Source organism: Sciurus vulgaris, assembly GCF_902686455.1.
Source record: "Sciurus vulgaris genome assembly, chromosome: 1".
Taxonomy (NCBI): domain Eukaryota; kingdom Metazoa; phylum Chordata; class Mammalia; order Rodentia; family Sciuridae; genus Sciurus; species Sciurus vulgaris.
Window position 1 is genome coordinate 115,603,470 of NC_136461.1, and position 25,566 is coordinate 115,629,035.

At 46.4% G+C, this 25,566-nt stretch overlaps 1 protein-coding gene across 2 annotated transcripts in view; it reads left to right on the top strand.

Moving 5' to 3' along the window:
- The first annotated feature begins 642 nt into the window (after positions 1–642).
- Positions 643–25,566, top strand: part of IL6R (interleukin 6 receptor) — a 54,397-nt gene continuing 29,473 nt past the window's right edge. The window contains exons 1-2 of one of the 2 annotated variants that reach the window (XM_079117562.1): positions 648–1,054; positions 24,421–24,657. In XM_079117562.1, coding sequence (XP_078973688.1) covers positions 973–1,054; positions 24,421–24,657 — 319 coding nt within the window. In that variant the 5' untranslated portion in view covers positions 648–972. Of the gene's footprint in view, positions 1,055–24,420; positions 24,658–25,566 lie in introns of both variants that reach the window. The other variant, XM_079117563.1, reaches the window with a different exon arrangement.

Below are 25,566 nucleotides of genomic sequence, written 5' to 3' on the forward strand. Positions count from 1 at the left end.
TCAAGTTGTGTGACATGCAGGTTGTGACATCTCATTGAGCACCCGTGGCCCAGGTGCTTAGATGTCTTCTCCTGGAATCTTCATAATAACCCTGTCCAGTATAAGCTTTTCTTATCTCTGACAGGTGAAGAAACTGAGATTCAGAGATTCTGAACAACAGTGATATACACAGCAGGTGGTATGTCTGGATGGAAAGGCTGTCAAAATCCAAAACCCAAAACGCCCCCTCCAATCCCCAGCAGCCTGAGAGGAGCAACTGCGCAGAGAGAACCTAACCTTTTGTGATAGTTTTCCAATGCCTAAGTCTTACTTCGGATCAATTAAATCAGAATCTCTGGAGGTCGGGTTCAGACATCTGTGTGGTTCCCCAGACGATTCCATTGGGCAACCCGGGCTGCCAAGCCCTGCTTCCCTATAACGGTGAGGCACCTGGCCTCTACCACTGCTCTCCAGGTGCGCCTTTCACAGTGTAAACCAGTTCACGAAACCAAAACTCAAAACCGAGTCAGTGGTGGCTAACTCCCCTTCCCTCATCAACAAAATTCGGGAGGGGCCCTGGTAAGGCTCGAGATCCTCTGCCTTCCCTGCTCAGGTGCGGCGCAGAGGCAGGAAGCCACCCCCTCCAGTCGCCGGTGCGCTGGGCGGTTGCGCCATACGCTCTAGCTTTCGTAATTGCACACTGGGACGGCCAAGAGACACTCTAGAGCGAGTTCCTCAAATGTTTTCCTGCGTTGCCAGGACTGTCCGCTGCTCTGAGTCATGTGCAAGTGGGAAGTTGCACTGACACCGAGCCGGGCCAGAGGGAACTGAGTTGGGCGCTCCACGGGGCCGAGGGACTGACTCCTAGTGTGTGCTGAGTGCGGTCCCGGAGGGACTTGAACCTGCCCGCTAGACCTCCCGTTGCTCCGCCCCGGCCCGGCAGCCCACCCACCTGCCTTTCTGGGACCACGGGGCGTTAGCCGAGAAGGAAGCATGCTGGCCTTCTACGCTCTGCTGGCCGCTGTTCTTGCGGCGCCCGAGGCAGTGCTGGCCTCAGGGGACTGCTCCGCACTGGGTAAGGGTTTCAAGCGCACCTGGAGGGCTGGGGCCTCTGGTGGGTGGGGGAAACAGCCACCGCCGCCAAAGACTGGGGTTGCGGGGTCGGGGCGGAGGCTGGAAGGAGGAAAGGAAGTGTGGTCGCTCCCCTTTTTCGTGGCTAGCTTAGGTCTCCGCGGACACAAGTTGCCAGAACAGGGCTGACCCAGCAGTGCCCACCCTACGGTGCTTGGTGCGCCCCCTGCTGCGTACTACTCCTTTGACCGCGCGCTGTCTGTTCTCTTGCCTGTATCTTGGGAAGCTACCTGAGGTCTATGTACAGGACAAGGAACCTGACTCCCGTGGTTCCTTCCCAGTGCCCCATGAATCTTTACACGACTGCATCTCCAGTTATTCTAAATGGAGATGCTGGAGAGGGCGCTCTAGCAGGGTGGTGTTCCCCTCTGTATATCCTTCGTACCAGCACCCCTTTTCTCCCTTCCACTTTAGCAGGGGCACCTCGCCTGGTTCTACCCCAACCCCCTGGGTGTACGTGTGGATGACAGTGTCCTGGTTGTGAAGTCTGACATCATGGGCGCTGAGTCACGAATTCTCCCGCCGCACGAACTCGCCTCAGGGGGCATCAGCTCTGGCAAACCAAGTGTCCTGGTCCTGGGAGTTTAACTGAGTGGGCAGCAAGGAATTGGAACGTTCAGGAGTTGACCTGCGCTGGGTATCCCGTTCAGACTAGAGAGTGAGGGGCGGGAGATGGGGTAGGGGCACTCGTGCCCCTGTGGACTGCACTCTGCCCTGACTGCCAGGTCTTTCTATGGGTTCTGGCTACGAGCCCAGCTGCCTGTCTGGTCTCTCCTCTAGAGGAACTGGGCAACTGCTTCTCCAAAGGTTTATTTTAGGGTCTGAGGGCTTCTTTGAGGACACAGCGGAAAACCAAGGGGCAGCGAGTAGGCATTTGGAGCAGATGGCTGGAGAGACAGCGGCTCTGGCTTTCACTGCTTGCACCACACTGAGCTCCTTCCTGGTGAACAACTTTTTAGATTTGTCCCTGCAGGGGAGCTAAAGTTCCACACAGGTGGAAGATGGGCTGGAATGCCTGTGACTCTCTTTGCTTTCTGGATGGTTGTGGTCTTTGAGTTTGGAAGAGAAAAGTTATTGCAGTCACTGCCATTGTTGATGGAGAGCATGGTTTACACATCTTTTCCTTTCCCTTCCCTCTCTCTCCACCCCCTTCCTCCTCCTCATATATATATATATTTTTTTCTGCTGGGGATTGAACCCAGAGGGCTTTACCACTGGGCTATATCCCCAAATTTTAATTCTGAGACAGGGCCTTGTTAACTTGCTGAGGCTGCTTTTGAACTTGGAATCCTCCTGTGTTGCTGGGATTACAGGCACGCACAATATGCCTGGCTACAGGTTTTTATTTTGTTGGTACCAGGGTTTGCTAAATCACTGAGCCATATCCCACCCCCCCCCCCCGCCTTTTTTTTTTTTTTTTTTTGTAGTGCTGGGGATTGAACCCAGGGCCTTGTGCTTGCAAGGCAAGCACTCTACTGACTGAGCTATCTCCCCAGCCCAGCCCTTTTTATTTTTTATTTTGAGACCGGGTCTCCCTAAGTTGCTTAGGGCCTTACTTAGTTTCTGAGGCTGGCTTTGAACTCCTGATCCTCCCGCCTCAGCCTCCCAAGCCACTGGGATGACAGACGTGCATCACCATACCTGACTTCACTTTGATGAAGCTACAGTTTTTTAATTCTCCACTGGATCTGCTAAAACTTTGAAAGAGGAGACTTTGGTTCAGAGAGGTTGAGATGGGAAGTTGTCAAGCCTACTTGATGGAGGTTTACTCCTCCCGTGGCTCTATGCTTTATTGTGGCAGAACCCTAAGATTCCCAAATGTATAGCTAGACCGAGGACAGAGCTAAGAATATTTAGGGGCAAGCTGAGAGTCACTGAATGCTGGGTCAGAAGAGACTGAGCAAGGGGAAATGGAAGGCAAGGCTTGCCCTTAGTTTAATCATAAGGATGCAAGGCAGGGCTGAGCCTTTCCCAGCTTCCCCAGGGAGGGAGCAGGACTCTGCTGCTGGCCTGTTACTACTCACACCACTCCCCCAGGGCACCTGTTCTGGGAGGTTGCTGCTGGAGCCACTACTTCCTTTGGCTTCTAAGTAGTTGCAAGGCACTTTATGGACAGTCATTTGTGCTCAGTTCTGCTTCCCTGGTGCTCAGAAAACATGGGCAAGGGCATCTCATGACAGAGAGTTTGAAAAAGGAAGAAATGAGAGTTTGGGGAGGAAGTGAAAGTCCTCCCAGCTCAGAAGGAAAATGCAGAGAAGTAGACATACACAGCTCTTATCCCACACCCACACAGACTCAGCCCACAAACTGGAGAGCAAAAATAAAGCAATTGTACAGGAAGCATGGAGCAAATGACTGTGAGATAGCTCGCTTAAGAGAAATGAGGAGCAGAGGAGGGTAGCCAAGGCTGGAGCTGGCCCAGAGGGGAAACCCAGGCCCTCCTGGGCTGTGGAGCTCACAGAGTCCAGAGGCATGCTTTCCCTAGGATTAGGGATTAGTTGCCACTCCCATGTCCAGTTGCTGCCAGGATTCCTAAGCATCCTTACCAAGGAGTTAGGGCCCTGGACCAGCTGGGAGTTAGGCTTTAGCTCCAACATTAGGCTAGAAGGCCTGGACATGGGTCATTCAAGTTCCCTCTTCAGTGCAAGAAAATACACAAAACAAGCATGTATACCTCTCTTTAAGTATTGCAAAGTCTGGTTCAGACATCTAAATTTTCATTTAGGGCAAACCCTTCCTGCCTCCTACAACCTACTTGTATTCCTAGGTTCACCTTAAATCAGTGTTTTCCAGAAGGATTGTTCTGAGTCTATCATGAGATTTGGTGTATGTGTTGGGTAGGTGGAGTCTTGATAAAAATGCTGATTCTCAGCTCCCACACCAGATTGATCGGTTGATTGATGGGTACTGGGGATTGAACCCCAAGGAGCTTTGCCACTGAGCTGTACCTCTAGCTAAGTTGCTGAGGCTGGCCTTGAACTTGAGATCCTCTTGCCTTAGCCTCCTGAGTAGCTAGGATTACAGATGTGCACCACTAGACCTGGCTCATGCCTGATTTATTAAATACGAATATCAGGGAGTGAGTTTTGAAAAAAAAATTTTTAAACAAACTGCCCCTCGTGATTCTTAGGCACTATCAGGGTTGAGAACATCTGCCTAAATGGTGTGATTGAGGAACTAAATAAACGCCCTCCTCCATGAGGCTCCCAGCTGCCAGAAGTCTGTCCTCACTCTGGCTCTGTCCCTTGTTTATCACTGCAACAAACATTTTTTTTGAGTCCCTGGAAAGCCCATGAGGCCTCTGTGGGATCAGCCACACAGACTCTACCCTAAAAGGAGCCTGAAAATGGTCAAGTGTAAATCCTGAAAAGGACAGAGAAAAATGCAGTCTTTTTGACCTGCCTGTTTGGTACCAACTCCTCACAGACAAATTCTCTAGGGAGGTGGCTAGAAAGAAGTGACCCTGATAGAGGATATGACCTCAAGTCACCAAAAGCACTGACCTGACTCCATTAACTCATCTTAACCCTCAGCAAAAAAGGGAAACAAGTATTCCCCTCATGGGGTATTTGTAGGGTTACCCAGAGTAACCTAGTGCTCACTGCTATAAGTAGGCACCCCTTCCTTCTGCTCATCCTTCCCTTTCCCTCCAGGCTTGCATGCCACAGACCCAATCCAAAGTATTCTGTTACCAACTCTAATCCAGGTTCAGAGCTGTCTAATATGTTAGCCATTTAAGTTTAAATAAATTAAAATTAAATCAAATCATTGGGCTTGGTGGTGCATGCCTATAATTCCAACAACTGTAGAGACTGAGACAGGATAGCAAGTTTGAGTCCAGCCTTAGCAACTTAGACCATGCCCTCCATAAAATAAATAAAATAAAATAAAATAAGATTGGGGATGTGACTCAGTGGTTCAATCCCTAGTACCAAAACAAAACCAAACAAAAAAACAAAAATTAAAAATTAAACCAAATAAAAAATTTAGTTCTTCGGTTGCATTAGCCACATTTCAAATATCAGTACCCACATGTATTGGATAGCCCAGGTATAGAACATTCCCACCCCCAGTGAAAGTTCTACTGGGCAGTCCTAATCTGTTTCTTCAGAGGTTCCTGCCTTCTTTTCCTTTCCTTCCCTTTCTTCCTTCATTTTTTTCTTGGTGCTGGGGATTGAATCTAGGGCCTAATGCGTGCTAGGCAAGCTCATTCTGCACAGGTAATGGCTGAGCCAGACAGACAAATCTCTGCCACACTCTGCCATGTATAGCCTTGGGCAAGTGATTTAATCTCTCTGAGACTCCATGTTACTATCTGGAAAATATATAAAAAATTATACAACTGGTCCTCTCTCTCTGCAGGTTCCATATACAGGGATTCAACCTAAGTATATTGAAAAGTACTAGAAAAAAAATGCCCCCATACTGAACATGTATAGGATTTACCCCCCACTTTTTCATTATTCCTTAAATAATATAGTTATAACAAGTATTCATATAACATTTACATTGTTAGGTATTATAAGTACTGGAGGGATGATTTAAAGTGTATGGGAGGATGTGAGTGGGTTATATGCAAATACTTCTCATTTTGTATAACGGGCTTGAACATCCACAGATTTTGGTATCTGAGGGGGTCCTGGAACTGAGGATGACTATACTACCTTACAGGGTGGTATGAGGAGTAAATGGATTAAGGAATATTTTAGATGGCATTTTTAGAAAAGTCCCTAGCACCAAGCAAATATTTGAATATGTAAGTGCAGTTAAGCCATGTTCCGTGGTACATGCCTGCAATCCCAGAGACCTGGGAGACTGAGGCAGAAGGATCCCAAGTTCAAAGTCAGCCTCAGCAACTCAGGGAGGGCCTAAGCAACTTAGTGAGACCCTGTCTCAAAATAAAAATATAAAAAGGGCTGGGGATATGGCTCAGTGGTTAAGCCCCCTTGGGCTCAATCCCCAGTACTAAAATAAAATAAAAAAAGTAAATCTGGGGATGTCGTTCAGTGGCAGAGTACCCCTGGGTTCAGTCCCTAGTACTGCAAAAATAAAAGTGCAGTTAATCATTTATTCCTTCCAAAATTTTATTTTGAGCTCCAACTGTGTTGCAGACACAATTCTAAGAGCTGAGATGCAGCAGTGAACAAAACAGACAAAAGTCCCTGGCTTATTGGAGCTTCCTTCTAGCAGTGGAAACAACAGGATGTAAATTAAATAATAGTATGATAGCAACTAGTGCTAAGGGGGACATAACCTGGGAGGGAGAGTGGCACCGTGTGTGTGTGTGTTAGGGGAGGGTGTGATGCAGAATTGATATTTTAGGGCAGGTTTTGCTGATGGATAATGTTTGAGTGAAAGCCTGAGGGAAATATGAAAATATTTGGAGATTTCCTGTGCTCCCCATCTTGGGCAGGAAAATTCCTGCCTCCTCTGAAACAATATATCCTACTTGAGGGCCTGTTATGTTCTGGGGCAGAGGATTCTGTAGGGATACACAAGTGTTTCCTGCTCCAGAGAAGCTCCAGGGGTGTCTCTGAGGAGAGAAGGCCTCAGCCATTTAGCTCTGTGGACACAGACTGAGCAGGGATATGCTAAATGTCACATCATTAACTCTCAATGAGGTACTAGGTTTTTTTTTTTTTTTTTTTTTTTTTAGTATTGGGAATTGATCCCAGAGGACTTTTACCACCGGGCCACATCCACAGCCCTTTTTAATTTTTATTTTGAGACAGGGTCTCACTAAATTGCTTAGGTCCTCCCTAAGTTGCTGAGGTTGGCCTTGAACTTGTGATCCTCCTGCCTCAGCCTCCTGAATTGCTGGGATTACAGGTGTGTGCCACCATGTGCGGCTGAGGTATAAGTCTTTTAAAGCGAAATTATTTACTCTGGTACTGGAGATTGAATGCAGATATGCTCTACCACTGAACTACATTATAGTCTATTTTTTTATTTTTAATATTGAGACAGGGTCTTGCTAAATTGCCCAGGCTGCCCTCAAACTTGTGATCTTCTTAAAAGCTATCCTTCCTAATAGCTAGAACACAGACAGGCATCTCTACAGCCAGCCCAAAGAGAGTTTTTGAGGGCTGGAGTGGCCAGGGAAGGCAAAGAAAGACTTTAAGCCTCAGACCCTTGGCATCCTTGGGGAGTGGCTTTTGGGAAGTCAATCTGTGTGCTCTGCCCACTCCCCTTGCATTGAGATCCAGAGGTGTCAGAAGTCCCTAGCAGTGTGAAAACCTTTTCTGCCACAGTCCTGGGCTGGGGTTTCACTTTTAACTGAAACTCAGCAGACTACCTCCCTCCCATCTGTCTCTTGCCAACTCTATGCAGTGACTTCTATCCCCAGGTGTGTGCTCCCCCAGCACCTGTTCTCCAACTCACTTCCCTCTCTACCTCTGAAGCTCCTTTCGAAAAAGCATTCTTTGGCCTTCCTCTCAGTAACTGTGACAATTTATGGAGTGCTAACTGTGTGTAAGGAACTGTGCCAAGCCTTTGTACCTGTGATCTGCTTTCTTCTTAACAGCCTTAGGTGAGAGAGCGCAAGTACCCAGACCTAGGTGAGGTGGGCTACAAACAGTACAACAGGTTTTGTTGGAAGGGAATTTGTTGGAAGGGAAGATCAGAGATCAATTTGGAAATTGAGATTAGACCACCAAAAGAGCACACTTACAGAGAGTTGGATACAGTAGTCAGGAATTCAGGAATGAGGACTGAGCTTACGTATGGATGTGGGGATCATCCACAGGCAGATGCTGTTTTAAGTCCTGACACTGGCTGTGATCACCTTGGGCAATTTGGCTGTGGGCACCTTGTGGATGATGGAGAAAAGAGGCTCAGGGTCTGAGACCTCAGGAGAGAAATGGGGAGAGTTGTGGTCCTGAAAGCCATGTGAAGACAGTGTACCCAAGAAGAGGGAGAAACCGTTGTCTGAGTGCCGAGAGGTCAGGCAGGAGGACAAAGTTTGATTTAGCAACAGGCAGGCTACTGGTGGTACCTTGACCTGAGAAGCTCTGGTGAAAGGACAGGGGTCCAAAGGAGAACAGGAGAGCCCAGGGAGGTGGCACACACCTCTAATCCCAGTGACTCAGGAGCTGAGGCAGGAGGATCACACATGTGAGACCAGCCTGGGCAATTTAGCAAGACCCTGTCTCAAAATAAAAAGTAAAAAAAGTTGGGGGTATGGATTCCATGGTGGAGCACCCCTGGCTTCAATCCCTAGTACATGTCCCTCCCAAAGAACGTAAAAAAAGAGAGAGAGAATACCAGGAGGGAAACTGGAAACAGTAGGTGTAAGCAACACTTTCGAGGATGATAACTGCAAACTAATGGCCTGTTCATTGGCCAAAGTACAGTTTAACGGAAGGGGAGGTATTTTTTTTTTTTTTTTAGAGGAGTGAAATAACAGCATGTTTACATGCTGATGAAAATGATCTCACATAGACCAAAACACTGATAGAGAGGTGTCCTTGTGTAGGCTAAAGGAAATAGGCTCAGAGAGGTTCAGTAACTGGCTCAAGCTCACACATCAAGGAAGTGACAGAAGTGGGGGGACCAAGGTTTTTTTTACTACATCATGTATGTTGCCAACAATCCCCACTCTTCCCAGGATAGAGGGACCGCAAAGTCATCTCTCTTCCCAGTGTCTTCATTAAAGACTCACTGCACCATACCTATTGGTGTGACTGGGACAGCCCCTTCTTGCCCTAGGAAGTACCTACTGCCCTTCCTCGCTTCCCTTGGTTCTAGAGATTGAACCCAGAGGCACTTTACACCTGAGCTACATCCCTAGTCCTTTTTATTTTTTGAGACAGGGTCTTGCTAAATTGCTGAGTCTGGCTTGAATTTGGGATTCTTCTGCCTCAGTCTCTAGAGCAGCTGGGATTACAGCAGGCACTGCTACATCCAGCAGGCTGCCTTCTAAGTGTTGAAGAATACCAAAATCCATGCATGTTTCAGTCACTGCGCTGTCGTCCCCTCCTTCTCCCCGACACCCCATGTACATTTGGATCACTTTTGATCAGGGGAATGTTTTGCAACCACATATTATAAATGAGTTTTCTTTGTATTGGAGAGGTACCTGGTGTAACAGAGAAAACAGCTTTGGTTTCAGGCCACCTCCTTGATGTCTCCTTTCTGTCCACTTTTCCTTTGGGAAAGTCACTTTAGGTATATTGATACCTCCTGAGGTTGTAACAAGCAAAAGTGAGTACTTGATAGCTGTTCCCCATCCTAAGAGCTATTTTGATGGGAGAAGAGGGAGTATGTCATTTGAAGACTTTGTCACAGGAAAGGGGACAGGCACCAATGAATTGTGAGTAATAATTACAATTGCTTATGTTTTTTGAGAGATTACATATAGTCAGAAGATAGTGTCAAGGTTTTTACTTTGAAATGAATGTGAACCTCATAATAACATTTTGTGGTAGGTAATTATTTCCATTATATGGACGGCAAACGTGAGATCTAGAGAGGTTGAGAAACTAGCCTGAGGTCATACAGCAAGTGAGTGACAGAGCTAGGTTTGGAACTTAGATATGTGGCTTGAACTCTTTTTCTCTTTTTGGGGGGCAGGGAGTGGGGCTTGAACTCTTGACCATGGCACCCAGTGGACTATAGAGTTCATTTGTTTTTATTAAATGGAGAACTTCGTAGTGGAGGGCAGTGGTTCATACTTGTAATCCCAGCTATTCAGGAGACTGAGGAAGGAGGATTACAAGTTCTTAGCAATTTAGTGAGATCCTCTCTCAAAATAAAAATTAAAAAGGTATGCGTGTTAGCTCAGTGATAGAGCACCCCTGGGTTCAATCACCATATATATATATATATATATATATATATATATACGTGTATGTGTGTGTGTGTGTGTGTATATATATATATATATATATATATATAAATTTATTTTATTGGTACTGGGGAGTGAATTCAGGGGTGCTTAATCACTGGGCCACATCCCTAGCCCTTTTTTGTATTTTATTTAGAGACAGGGTCTCGCTGAGTTACTTAGGGCCTCGCCATTGCTGAGGCTGGCTTTGAACTCAAGATCTTCCTGCCTCAGCCTCCCTAGTCTGGCCCCCAGTATTGCAAAACAAACAAAAACTTTCTCTCTCTCTCTCTCTCTCTTGAATTTCATTGCATGGTATACAGAATTTATTTATCTAGCCCCCCTTTGATGGACATTTAGTTGTTTCCCACCTTGCTATTATGGACAGTGTTGTAGGGAACAACATCACAACCCTCATGTGGCATGAGTGCATATCCTACAGGATAAGTCCTCCAAGTGGGGTTGGTGGGTCAAAAGCCATGTGGTTTATAATTTTTTTTTTGGTACCAGGGATTGAATCGAGGGGCTGTTAACCACTGAGCCACATTCCTGGCCCTTTATTTTTTACTTTTAATTTTGAGACAAGGTCTTACTAGGTAGCTTATGGCCTTGCTAAATTGCTGACACTGGCTTTGAACTAGCAATCCTCCTGCATTGGCCGCCCAAGACATGATTTATAATTTTGGGAGAGAATAAAAGTTATACCAATTTATACTCCTTGTGGCAATGTGATGTCCTCATACTTCTTCCACTGTTATTAAGCTGGTATCTATCTAGAAATTGATATCTGTGTGGAATTAATTTGCATTTAATTTACATGAATGAGATTAGATTTTTTCCATGTGTAACAGGCTTTAGCATAATTTATTTATATAATCTGTCTGTTCACAATCATTGTTCATTTTTCATTGGGTTCTTTCTTTTCTTTTTTTGGTACTTGGGGTTGAACTCAGGGGCACTCAACCACTGAGCCACATCCCCAGTCCTTTTTTGTATTTCATTTAGAGACAGGGTCTCACTGAGTTGCTTAAAGCCTGCTAAATTGCTGAGGCTGGCTTTGACCTCTTGGTCCTCCTGCCTCATCTTCTTGAGCCACTGGGATTACAGGCATGTGCCCCCATGCCTGGCGAACCACATGAATGAGGGCAAATCAATTGTCTTTTGACTTTAATTTTTGTTAGTTGGGGTTAGTTTTTGCCATGCAGATTTTTGTTTTTAAACTGTAGTTGTATTTTTGGCTTCTAGGTTTTGTGTCATACTTAATAAGCTCTTCCTCATGTCAATAGTGAGTTTTGTGTTTTTTTGTAGTTGTAAATGGACAGCATGCCTTGTATTTATATGCTTTTTAAATGTGGTGCTGAGGATCAAACCCAGTACCTCACACATGCTAGGCAAGCGCTCTGCCACTGAACTACAGCTCCACTCTAGTCAATAGTGTGTGTGTTTTTTTAATATTCATTTTTTGGTTGTAGGTGAACACAATACCTTTATTTTATTTTTATGTGGTGCTGAGGATCAAACCCAGGGCCTCATGCATGCTAGGCGAGCACTCTACCACTGAGCCAGAGCCCCAGCCCCTCAATAGTGTTTTAAAAGATTCTTCTTTTCCTTTCGGTGCTTTGAAGTTTTCTAAAATGTTGTTGTTATTATTATTTTGTAGTGAGGATTGAACCCAGGGATGCTCTACCACTGAGCTTCATTCCCAGTCCTTTTTATGTTGAGACAGGGTGCCCAGGCTGGCCTGGAACTTACGATCCTTCTGCCTCAGCCTCCGAATTGCATCGTGCCTGGCAAAGCTAGGGCTTTTACTGGAGCATCAAGTAATTCACTAAAAGTGACTGCTTTATTTCCCCCCTGAAGGTCCCTGGGATTATAGACATTTGCCACCACGCCTGGTCCCACACTGTTTCAAGTGTGGATAAGGCTAATCCCCTCTCATTTCTCTGTTTTTTTTTTTTTTTTTTCCCCCCCCAGAATTTTCCTGGCTATCTTTGCTTGTTTACTTTCCCATTTGAACTTTAGAATCAACTTGCCGAATTCAAAGAAAAAAAAAGGTCCTGTCGGTATTTTTATTAGTATAAAGTAAACTTTAGGAATTTGTTTAAAGAACATGGATTTACTTATTATAGTGTTGAGCCTTCCTAGCTTGAAACAGAACACAGGAGGCCCGATGGGGCTTATTCACAAGGGAGGGTGGGCAAACTGGGGCAGGAGAGCTGGGCACTCAGGTTTCACGGAGAGTGGATATGCCCGTCACATCTCCATTCTGAACTGCTACCTTGGCGGTGACGTGGAGTGAGCCAGACGAGTGTGTACAGTGTGTGATGTGTGCACACAGGCTCACGGCAGGGGCGTGGGGTGAGGGAAGTCAGGGGGAGGGTCTTTGGGGTCAGTATGTAAGTGTGTTATGGCAGTGTATTATGCCTACAGTGGAAATCTGGCAGCTCTATGAATCTCCACAGCCCCACCATACCCATGGAACCACCACACAGTAAGAGCTGAACAGCTCCTGTCTAGTGGGTGGGATAGAAGATGGGGGAGGACAGGGCTTGGTAGATATATATGGTTTGAAATGAGATGAAGGGGCATACATCACGTCCCTTCTCCCCGTCCCCCTCCTCCCATCTTCCAGAAACACGTGACAACCCTGACTGTAGGCCAGGTCCTCCTTGGACTCCAAGGCTACCTCCAGAAAGGTGGAGATGAGCCCTTATGTGTTGTACTACTGGGAAGGCGGAGGGCTGTGGAATAAACATGAACCAGTGTGGAGCCTGGAGTCCAGCCTGGCCACATGATACACTGGTGGTACAACTTCTTGGCCTTTGTTTCTCCCTGTCTATGGAAATGACCAGCTTCGCCTGTCGCGGTGGCACATGCCTGTTATCACAGCGGCTTGGGAGGCTGAGGCAGGAGGATTGTGAGTTCAAAGTCAGTTTCAACAATTTAGCGAGGCCCTAAGCAACACAATGAGGCCCTAAGCTACTCAGTGAGACCCTGTCTCTAAATAAAAATACAAAAAAAGGACTGGGGATGTGGCTCAGAGGTTCAGTGCCTCTGGGTTCAATCCCAGTACCGGAAAAAAACAAAAAAACAAAAACAGAAACAAACAAACAAAAAAAAAAAGACAAAAAAAACAAAAAAAGAAAGTAAGAAAGAAATGAGCAGCTTTAGCTGAGCACAGTGGCACCCACCTGTAATTCCAGCAACTCAGGAGCCTGAGTCAGGAGGATCACAAGTTTAAGGCCCCCTTCAGCCATTTAGTGAGACCCTGTCTGACAATCAAAAGGACTTAGGATATAGCTTAGTGGTAGAGCACCCTGGGTTCAATCCCTGATGCCGGGGTGGGGGGAAGGAAGGAAGGGAGGAAGGAAAGGAGCAACAACTTGGTGTAAACTCTCCCTAGGGTCCTTTACATCTTCAAATAGCCACCCACCCTTATCTCAGCACCCATTCCTGACTGCAGTTCTTCCTCTCAGTCTGTCTGGACCAAAGTCCCATGTGGGTGCATCAGGAGTATCAGTGCCTTTCTTTCCAGGCCCCTGTTCAGTTCTGTGGCTAATCTCCTTATATCTTAATCTCCTCCTGGGGTTGGGTGGAGGTGGGGAGTTGAATTGTTTGCTATCTTTAGATACCTTTTCCTTTAATTACTTTATAATCTCTGAGAGGTGATCCAGGCCAGATCTTCTTGGCCTGGGGCCACCTCATTATCTCTGATGCTGCCAGGGGAGGATTGAATGTTTTCCCCTCGAGGAACAGGTCACCCCTCACGCGTGGGTTTCTGAGTTAGCATCTAAGGCCACCTTTTTATGGGTCCAAATGATCCTCCCTCCCAGGCCTTTCTCCTGGCAATCCGCAGTGCAGATGGAGAGGAAGGCTGAGCCAAGGTAAATACTGACTCCGCCAAACACAAGACAAATACAAGCAGGTACAAGAAGTACAAACACATTAGTGGGCAAGGGCCGGGGGCAGGCTCCTGCCAGCAGGAGTCATTACTCTGAGAAGAGGGATTTGGACAAACTGGGTTGGGAGCCAAGTTAAAGAAGGTGGCAGGGGACACAGTCTACAGCCTGGAAGTCCCGGCTTGTGGTGGTCCGCAGCCTCACCTGTCCTACATGACATTTTGGGATATCAGAGAGACATGAACAGACCCAGTGATGGAAGGACCTGGGGAGGGAGTGAGATTGAGTCAGAGGCGATGATGCCTTTTTTATTTCTTTTGGTTTAGGGATTGAACTCAGGGGCGCTTAACCACTGAGCCAATCCCCTTTTAAATTTTATTTAGACACAGGGTCTCGCTGAGTTGCTTAGGGCATTGCTAAATTGCTGAGGCTGGCTTTGAACTCTTGATCTTCCTGCTTCAGCCTCCTGAGCCACTGGGATTATAGGCATGTGCCACTGCACCCGGCAAGTGGTGCTTTTAAGATATAACTCAGGATACAAATGCTGTTCTTATAGAGTCCAGGGAGAAATCTCAAGGGTGTGACTCCAGGCTCCTAAGAGAGATCCTCAGGTCCTACTAGGGGTGGCCAGCTGTGAGGAGGCTCATTCCCCCTTGCACATACCCCTCAAACCTCAGGGTTCCTTTTCCCCGGATTCTGAAGTCTCAGAAGGTGTAAGAAGAGCAGGGAAGGGGAGAGGGAATTAGGGGATGGATAGGGGTTGGCGGGCATCCCAGAAGAGAGGGAACTGGGTAGGGGCAGAGAGAGGTACCTGGGTCAAGCAAGAGAGAGAAAGGCTTTGGCCAGACTCATGTGGGGCCCATTACAGACTCCCCACTCACTAGCTGTGTGAATTTGGGCCAGTTCCTTCACTTCTCTGACCTCTGTTGCCTCAGTGGCACAGTGGGGTAAGACTCCCTTGTAGCACTGCTGTGGGGAGACTTGGTCACCTGGCGCATGGTGTGAGTGCTCTGTAATGATGGTTCTGACTATTATTGCAATGGAAGCCAGAAGACTGATTTCAGTCCTCAGATGGAGAATGCAAGGAGAGGTGACTGAAAACATTGGGGACCTGTCCTAGCCTGTGTGGGACCACGGTCTGCCTTTATTTCCATTTGGACATGGGCTGCCCACATTCTCCTGGCAACCTCTTGACGTTCACCTCCTTTCAGATCAAGGCCCCAAGTGCTGAGAGGGGACCTTTAATTCTTCCATGACCCAGTCTGAAATGCTGTGCCCCTGAAACCTGAGAGGTGAGAGGCCATTCTGGGCTGCCAGCTGGACCCTACGTCCCTGCTACTGCTAAGAAACGACTGTGAGATGGGATTAGCAGGCACGAGTTAAGCCTGTGTCCTCGGTGGCAGGCCAGGCAGCCTGTTCACTGCTTACATAAATGGGGCCAGGAAGCTGAACTTGTTTTTGCTGGCAAGAGCAATAGTATGCTGCAAGAGAATTGAGAAATCTGTTTCTCCGTGTGCATGTTTTTCTCTGGTTATTGACATTTGCCAGTTCACACGAAGGGGGAAGAAATTAGAGCAGCAATACAGCTATTTGGGTTTGTGGCACCCAGGCTTGGTCCTCATGGGGGAAGAACCCCACTTCCCAAGAGCTGTGCTGCAGAGTCCCTGCTCGAGGGGTGTCTGCTCCCCAGGGAATGTGACTACACAGGCCACATGGGCAGGGATTTGTGGGATTACTGGCTGGGATATGCTAGGATCTATGCTCTCTTTCCCTTGAGGAATGGAAGGCAAGGGAGGTGGTGAGAATTTCTTTCCCTTAGAGTTCTCCAGAGAGGGAAATGCATTTTTCTGAGGGCCCTGGGATGACCTGGCCACCATCCTGCTCCCCAAGCCCTCACCTATTAAAATAATACATTCACAGATTGCGTATGTGTTGCAAGCTGGTATTGTCCGAGGTAAGAAACCGTGCTTCCTGCCCTGGGAGCTAATCATCATGAGGCAATGGGAAACTGAGACAGCAGGAATGGGGGCTGGTGGGGACCTCCAGATCTCAGTCTGAACCCTCATTTTTCAGAGAAAGCAAGTGGGCTCTGCCAGGGTCAGTGATGTGCCCACAGCGGCCTGCCAGTTCTGGGCAAGATCAGGAATAGAACTCGGTCTCCTGATGGTGCAGGGATGTTTCCTCTTCCTTAAGCTGCCTCCTGCTCTGAGATGTACTTTATATGAAAGAAGAAAGCAGGGCAAGACCTTCAGTTGGTCAGTGACTAAATACAGAGGGTATTTGAGGATTGAAAAGATGCTTTGGTTATGGTGTGATGGGGCACTCCTCTAATCCCAGGCTCAGGAGGCTGAGGCAGGAAGATCATGGGTTCAAAGCCAACCTCAGCAACTTAGGGAGACCCTAAGCAACTCAGCGAGACCCTGTCTCTAAATAAAATATGAAGAAGGACTGGGGATGTGGCTCAGTGGTTAAGGAAAAAAAAAAAAAAAAAAGGCACTTAAAGGCACTTTGGGGAGGTGGTTGTCAGGAGGTCATAATGCTTTCTTTTCTGATTTCAGTCCCAGGGAGGGACTTTTGTCTTCTCTGCTGTTCCTATGTCTTCATAGAAACCTGGGATAAGGGTACTCCCTTCCTGCATCTGACACTAGTCTTGGCAGGAAAAAAAGGACTCACAATACTTGAATGCCCCTTCCTCTCTCCTGACTCTCGGGTGCTTTAGGATGCCTAGGAGCTGGGGGGGACAGTTGGTTTATTCTCAAGGTGATTGAGAGAGAGAAACAGAAGTAAGAAGTAGCATCGGCTCCTATCCTAGAGGCTGGGACAGGAGGTGGGTGGGAGGTGGGACAGAGGCTGAGTTTTGGTGGGGCCTCCTCCTGCCTCTAGAGCCAGCACTGACCCCTTGGAGGGTGTGCACATCCTGCCCGCTCCCTCACAGGTCCCACCTCCTCCCTTACTGTGCTTTAGATGCTTCAACCCCAATCCTCCCCAGGACTCTTCACTTCTTGATACCTTTGCACATGCTTTTCCCTCTTCATGAAATGCCATTCCCAGCAGCTCCACTCATCAAGCTCCCAACCATTTCTCAAGGTCAAATTTCTTTTTTCTTTTAAGAATGATGTGTCCTTCTTTCTCACCTCTCAATATTTCAGGATCATTTATTTCAGAATAACCTGAATTAAAGGTGATTTTACGCTCTTCCCAGGGGTCTGTGGGTGTTAAACAAAATAAAATATGGAAAGGGTGATACAGAGCCAGCACAGAATAAATGCTCAGTAACTGCAAGTTGTGTCTCCTGGATTAGGAACTTCTGGCCTTACACATGATGATGAAAAAAAATTCTTGATTTCTGAAGGAGGGGACAGGCATAGGCTTGCAATCCTGGCCCTAAAAGGCTGAGCATTTGCTCAAGGGCAGATGCTAAATTGTGTTCTGTTTACTAAATTTCAGCTTGTGCCGCACCCACAATGCCCTGCTCCAGGGCTGCTGTGCCGCCTGCCAGGCTGGGGTGGGAGCGCGCGGTTGCTGGGGCACGTCCTGCCGGAAGTCGTGACTCCTCACCTCGCTGCCTGTGGTGCCTCTTCCCTTGGCCCTTCTCCTCCTGTGGGGCCTACAGGGAAGGTCCTGGTGGACTCTGAAGGAGTAGAGATATAAGGACAGATGGGAGGCTTGGAGGCTGAGTCCACAGACGGTTCCTTGTATCCATCAGGGAGGGCATCAGGCCTGCAGGGGAAGGACGTGCAGAGTAAGTCAAGTCCAGCGAGTGACAACACCGAGCTGCCAGAACTGGGTGGGTGCTCTGTGACCTGAAAGTGTCTCAGAAGCTGCTTGTCTCGAAAATCTACCCTATCCCCAGGGCCCCTTGCACTCTGCGACCTCCTCCTAGATATGTAACAACTCAGACAGACCCAAGTCTTTGTTTTTATAACAAATATACATGTATATACATATGTGTTGTGTGTGTATATATATGTACACACTTTTTTCCATTATAAGAGTAATATAAGCCAGGTGTGGAATGGTGGCACATGTCTGTAATCCCAGAGGCTGAGGCAGGAGGATCCCAAGTTGGAGGCTAGCCTTGGCAACTTTGTGAGACCCTGTCTTAAAATAAAATTAAAAAATAAATAAATAAATAAAAGGGGTTGAAGATGTAAAGTGCCCCTGAATTCAATCCATAATACCAAAAAAAGAAAAAAAATAGTAATGTAAGTATCTTGTAGAAAAATTTTAAATTACAGAAAAGCCAGGTGGGGTGGTCACGTATCTGTAGTCTCTGCTACTCTGGAGACTGAGACAGGAAGAATTGAAGACCAGCCTGGGAACCTAGTGAGACCCCCATCTCAGAAAAATAGATAAATAAATAAATAATGAAAAGGTAGAAATCTAAAAGTAAGAGAAAGAAATTGCCCCTAGGAATAACAAAAATTTTTAAAAATTAAAATAAAAATCCCTCAAACAAACAAAAGAAATTATTCTTACTCCCACCATTTGGAGAGGAGGGCAGAGGTCCTAAGAGTGCACTTCTATGCCCACCACTTCCTCCTCTTCAGATCTACTCCTGAGGCTGCTCCTGCTGGACAGCAGGACTCAATGTCACTGGCACTGACTCAGTCGGGTCAGGAGGCAGAGGGGTGTGTGGGTTGGATGCGTGGGTGGGAAGGCCTGCACTGCCCCCTCTGACTTGAGCTAGGATATTTCCTTATGGTCTTTCTTCTAAGAGTATTTCTTATAATCATTCTGTTTACAGTGCTTTTAAGAGCAAAGTTAACACAGCCTTGTTTACAGGTTCTAGAGAAAAAATGTGTTTTGAAGCAGAATTGTGATAGGCAATACTTGCCAATGGGTGGTTTATAATTAATCACTCCCTATTTAAAAAAAAAAGTGACTCAGTTTTAAAGATTCAGAAAATCATTACTCAAGTTCCTTGGCAGAGGAAATGGTCATTATGTTGCTCCCTGCAGCTTTGCTTTTGTGGAAGAGGAAAAAAACGTCTTTTTATTTGGTGTTTCTCTGAGCTGCCCAAATGCTTTGGCCATTGTCAGCAAGTGCAGGGACAGAACAGCTCCTGTCATTGTTCAGGCTTTTCACTAAACATGCAAGAGCTTCCATTTGAGCTGGGCTTAGGAAGTGACCAGAGAGACATTTTTCCTGGAACTGGAAAAGGCAAAAGCAAAAGCAGAAAGGAGAGCTCCTTTGGCTTATAGATGGATTTTCCTGCCTTCATATCTCCTGCTTGTGAAAAGCTGGCTTCTCTGGTCTCCATCATGGGGCCTGTACATTGCACAAAGCAAGAGACCCCACTGGGACCATGTGTGAATGGTGCCTTTGGGACTTGCTAGCATGAAGACCTTGTCCCTGTATGAAACAAACATGTATTAAACACCCATGGTGTTCTCTGATGTGTGGCCAGCAGGAACTCACAGGCTGTAGTCATGGGGTGGGGGGTGGAGACCTGTGTATATAGTCACACATCACTTAATAATGGGGACACATTCTGAGAAATGTGTCATCAGGTGATTTTGTGTGAACTTTACAGAGTTACACAAACCTAGATGGTATAAGTCAATAACTTGATGAGTCCTCTTGATACCATCAAAAATGCAGTAAACAGGGTTGGGGTTGTGGCTCAGTGGTAGAACACTTGCCTGGCATGTGTGAGGCACTGGGTTTGATCCTCAGCACCACATAAAAATAAATAAAAGTATTGTGACCATCTACAACCTAAAAATATTTTTAAAAAGATGCAGTAAAGAGACTACGTCTGGGATAACACTGCATACTGTTCTACAGATTTTATTTTATAAGTAGGAGTATACTTGAAAATAACTATAAAAATGTATAGATTAGTAAATACATAAACCAGAAACATAGTTGTTTGTTTGCTTATCTATCTACTTATTTATTTATTTATTTTTGTGTTACTGGAGATTTAACCCAGGGGTATTTTACTACCTCTGCCCTTGGTTTTTTGAGACAGGGTCTCACTGTGTTGCTGAGGCTGGCCTCCAATTGCTATCCTCCTGCCTCAGGCTCCTGAAACTGGGTTTAGAGGTGGGCATCACCCAACATTAATTATCACTATTAAGTATCATTTACTGTACATAATTTAAGTGATTCTCTCTCTCTCTCTCTCTCTCTCTCTCTCTCTCTCTCTCTCTCTCTCTCTCTCTCTCTTTCTCTCTCTCTCTCTCACACACACACACACACTCACAGGCTAAACAGGTTACTTGAGGGTGATGAAGTGAGATGAGCCAGTGTCCTGATGCCCAGAGTCCATGCTACATAAGGTCAAAGATGATAGAGAGCTCATTCAGGTACTGGTCAATCATCTCTGACTTGATTTCCATCTGGTTGACTGGTCATTGTACACATGGAACCATGCTGCCCAACATTTCTTGCAGGATGGTGGTGGCTAGGAGGTGCATCTTCACCACCTCTGGTTTCTTGTGGGGCGGTGCCTCCTGGCTTTGCGCACGCGCATCAGCAGTGAGTGTTACTTCCTATTCCGACAGCGGTGTAGCTGCCCCGCCCCACGATGTACAGCTGTACCAGCTGCTGATGGGACACATCCACCACGTGATAGGTGAATTTGTAAAAGGCTGCTTCTTCTGCTGCTTCACTTCTGCTATCTCTCCAGCTTCTTGGAAAGGCTATACTACACTTTTTTTACCCCCAGTGCTGGGGATAGTACCCAGGCCTTGTGTGCGCTAGGCAAGCACTCTATCACTGAACTCAGCCCCTGTGCAATACTTTCATATGACTGGAATCACAGTAGGTTTATTATGACCAACATAAAAAAAAAAAAAAATCCTATGGGACTATCGCTGTATACCCTGGTCCATGGTTGACTGAATATCCTTCTGTGATTCAGAACAGCACCCTGAGAAAAGTTTCAATGAAAGGATGAGCTGTTCATTGTTCTTTTTTTTTTTTTTTTTTTTTGTGGTACTGGGGATTGAACCCAGGGGTGCTTAACCATTGAACCTCATCCCCAGCCCTTTTTAAGATATTTTATTTAGAGGTAGGGTCTCACTGGGTTGCTTAGGGTCTCACTAAGTTGTTGAGGCTGGCTTTGAACTTGAGATCCTCCTGTATCAGCTTCCTGAGCTGTTGGGATTATAGACCAGAACCCAGCTGTCCTTGAGTCCTTACTTGGACTTTTATGCAATTGTATACAGACTGTATCCATTGTGTATTGGTGCTCTTAAGCTACCTGTGGTTTCTGACATTCACTCTTCAGCTGATGGAGGGCTGTTGCAAGCATTGCAATGGGACCATTCCTTAGCAGACAGTCCTCTTTTGATAGTGTCTCCATCAATCACAAACACTTCAAATTTTGAAGTGCTTCTACAACTTCATAATTTGTGAATGAACTTGATGTCCATGATAGATTTTATCCTTATAGCTGCTTTATCCAGTGAAAATGGAGAAGTGAAACCATTGATAGTGATAGAAAGGGTCAGTGGGTCTTCTAAACCTCATTCAGTCACAGATGGAAATCACTATGGCAAGCTGTCATTGGATTCAACACATTGCACTGTGTGTTCAATTATGGGAAAAAAAGGGCACATACATGCAAAGACCAGCAATTTCATTCTCTGAAAAGCTCGTGGGTGAGTGCACCAAGAGTCACCTATGGAGAGTTGACAGCTGCACTTTGATATGGCAAAGCACTGGAAACCACCCCAGATCTCCCTCAATGGGAGTCACCCAATGAAATATTATAGAATAATGAAAATGTAGTGAAAATTACATGTAAATGACTCATAGAATCATTTGAATGGGAAAAGAACACCATAGAAGATTACATATGAACCATCTATATAAAGCTCAAGAATCAAACAAAGAAAAATTCAGGGATCCATGGAAAGTGAATGTAGTTTTTAGAATAAGGCAGGATAAACCTAAAATGTAAAGTGGGTGGACCAGAAACTGGGGTAAGCTTTAGAGATAAGGTTAGGTTTTGGGTTGGTGGGCCCTCATGAATGTTTCATGCTTCATAACTTTTTTTAATACTGGGGATTGAATCCAGGGCTTTGTGCATACTAGGCAAGTGCTCCACCACTGAGCTCCATCCTCAGCCTAATGCTTCATAACTTTTGTATATTGTATACACACACACACACACTCACTCATGTGCTGTATCCTAGTTCTGCAGCAGTGAGTACATCTTGCATCTCTCTGATGCCTAATCATGTTCTCTTCACTGATGCCTGGCTTCTGGGGACTTCTGGAATGTCAGTTGTATGTAGGATGGAGAGAGAGCCTTCCTTGCCCACTGTGGAACAAGAGGAGTCGGGAACGGGTCTCAAGGACCTGCCCAAACTTGCTTGGCTACATCATGACTTTCACCTAGGTTTCTCACCCAACATCCAGGGTTCTTATGGTAAGGAGAGAAAACCTTGGGTGAGTGGCTACCACCATGACTTTCCATATGTCCTTTTCCTGCCAGCCTCAGAGAAGAGGGTGCCAGGGTGCTTTGGCTCCAAGTGGTAAACTGAGAAGGAAGCTTGAAGGGTATTTGTACCGCTTGGCAGGATCTGGTGCCAGGAAGAAGTTATCTCTGCCTCTTGGATGCCTGTGTCTCTAGTCCCTGGACTGTGGCCAGTGACTGGTAGGGACAGTCAGACTACTTGGCTTGGGGGAGGATAGAGCCCTCCCAGGAGTCACTGGTCCTTACTCCCTCTTCCCGATGGCCTTGTCTGGGAGGAAGGACAGGCTACCAAGCATGAGATGACAAACTCTTCCCAAGAAAAAAGGTTTTGCTGATCAAAGAGACACTTGTGCCAACCCAGGAGCATGGGCAGGGAGGTGACATCAGGTGTTCTGGACATTCTGAAATCTTTGGCCAGATTTATTGCTGCTGTTTGCTAACCCATAGTTACACATTTGGTTTAAAGGATCAAGTATCCTTAACATGAAAACTGACTGTGTTCCCTGGCCTCCATTGCTTCAGCTGGTTGGATTAATTTAATTGATTGGTTAATAAATGAGTGCAAGGTCGTTGGGCTAATTTTTATCTTAGGTTCTGTGAATCTATAACCTGTACTGAACCTGTGCTAGAAAAAAATGTTTTTGTTCCTCTAATCTTTAACCTCCTTTTTCTCGAATAGTAGCATACACAATATTTTTTAAGGGGTAAGAAACATATTTTGTCTTTTTCACTTTCCAATTGGGGTCCTAGAATAAAAGCAGCAACACTGTGGGAGTGTGGGACACACTATCAGACACCTGGTTCACATCCCAGCTGTGCAGCTATCTTGTTGGTGGTCATGGGCAAGTCTCCTGAGTCTTCTGTGCCTCAGTTACCATCTGCAAAATAGACCCTAAAGACCTGTGATTTTGAGACTCCCTTCTTGCTTGTGTGTACCAGGAGTCCCATTTGGGTCCCTGGTGTTCATTCCTAGGGGTATTCATTTATTCACACATTCATCAATTGCTTTGTGGGTGCCAGGCAATGTTTTAGGAGCTGGAATATAACAAAGTGTCTACCAGGTTTGGTGGCCCACACCTATAATCCCATGACTCTGAGGCTGAGGTAGGTAGATTGCAAGTTCAAGGCCAGCCAGACCCTGTCTCAAAGTAAAAAATAAAAAGGGCAGGGGGTGAAGCTTAGTGGGACAGCATCCCCTGGGTTCAATCCCCAGTACCTTAACAAACCACAAAGCAAAACAGAGTGCCTAATCTTGTGGTGCACTCCTAATCTGGAGTCTTGAGGGGAAGACAGACTGGGAATTGGTAATTTATGGCAGCTTGTGAGAGGTGACATGGTGGAGAAGGCAGCACTGTGCAGGGGCCTAATCTAGCTAGAGGGATAGGGAAGGCTTCTGGGTAAGGGATATTTAGGATCAGACCAGAAACAGGAGACCTTGTCATGGGGATGGGGTCGGGGAGGAGCAAGTGTGAGAAGAGCACAGTGGAGCCAGAGTGAGGCTCTAGAGCAGCTAGGAGGTGGGAGAGATGAGGACTCAAAGGCTGGCAGGGGCAGGAAGAGCTTGGAATTCATTTTGTGGACAGGGCAGGCTCTTGAAGGGTTTTCTTTTTTCCTTTATTATTATTTCTTCTCCTTCCCCCCCCCCCTCCTTTTTCTTCCTTCTCCTCCTCTTCCTGCTCTTCCTCTTCTTCATTTTTTTTTTTTTTTTTCTTTTGTATCAGGGAATGAACCCAGGGCTGCTTAACCATTGAGCCACACCCCCCCCAGCCCTATTTATATTTTCTTTAGAGACAGGGTCTCACAGAGTTGCTCAGGGCCTCGCTAAATTGCTGAGGCTGGCTTGAACTCATGATCCTCCTGCCTCAGCCTCCTGAGTCCTTAGGTTCGTAAGCATGTGCCATCACACCTGGCCCCTTGAAGGGTCTTCTCACCAGGGGAGTTGAGTGGCTAGATTGTTGACTGAGAAAGCGCACTCTGGCATCTGGGGGTGGTGGGACAGCCCCTGGAGGCTGTTGTCCTGATAGGCAGAGATGTCCTGGACCTTGATAGACTCCAGAGTTGTTCAGTACTGAAGCCTCTGTGGCTTCCCTGTGTCACACAAGCAGTCCCTTTCTCAGGATGCTGTGTCTTACTGAGTGTTCTCCCTCTTACAGAGATGGCAAGTGATGTGCTGACTAGCCTGCCTGGGGCCAGCGTCACCCTGACCTGCCCAGGGGAGGAACTGGGAGATAATGCCACTGTTCACTGGATGCTCACTGGTTCACACCACAGAAGATGGGCTGGTGTAGGAAGGAGGCTGCTTCTGAGGTCTGTGCAGCTCAATGACTCTGGGAACTATTTGTGCTACCTGGATGGTCACCCCACTGGGACTGTGCACTTGCTGGTAGATGGTGAGTTGTCCCCAGAGCTCTTGGATATGCCTGTAAGAAGCACGACTCTGTGCATTCTAGGATTCCTTGTTTGATCCTTTAAACTCCTGTTATTTCTTTGGTCCAGGAATTTTTGGGAAAGGCTCACTGAGGTCTATCAGTGCAATACTGGAGGAAATTCCTGCGGAGGGGGTCATTTAGCTGATGGAGAATACTGTCTATCTGACCTTACAGTGGACTGATTAACAGCATGGAGCCCAGAGCCAGACAGCCTGGGTTTAAATCCCCCTTCACTTACAGTTTGACTTCTGCTCCCCAGATTTCTCTGGCAAAATAAAGTTAATTTTATTACTTTAGGGTATTTCAAAGATGAAATGAAGTGTCTGGTGCGGTGGTGCACATCCTTAATGCCAATAATTTGGGAGGCTTAGGTAGGAGGATGGCAAATTGGAGGCCAACTTAATGAAACCCTGTCTCAAAATAGAAAATGAAAAGAGCTGGAGATATATCTCAGTGGTAGAACACCCCTGGGTTCAATCTCCAGTACCAAAAAAGAAAAACAAAATTAGCTACTTCACATCCAGATGAAGACTTCATATAGCCAATGCCCTGTGTGCAAGCCCTATGCAGGGCTCTTCCTTGTTTCTCATGTAATTCTTCTAAAAACTCTGGGAAGGCAAGTGGTATTTATTACTATTATTATCATCAGTTCATCTTATAGGTAAGGAAACTGAAGAGAGGCTGGGACTTACCCAAGCCACATAGCCAGGTCTACATGATTCCAAAGTCCCTATTTTTTTTTTTTAAATCATTCTCTTACTGCTTTGGACAGAAGGTTCAAAGGCGGTGCCTCCCTTCCCTTGCCCAGGATCCTTTTCCCAGTTTGACACAGGACTTTTGAATCTTAATTGTACCTCAGTTAGGTATGGT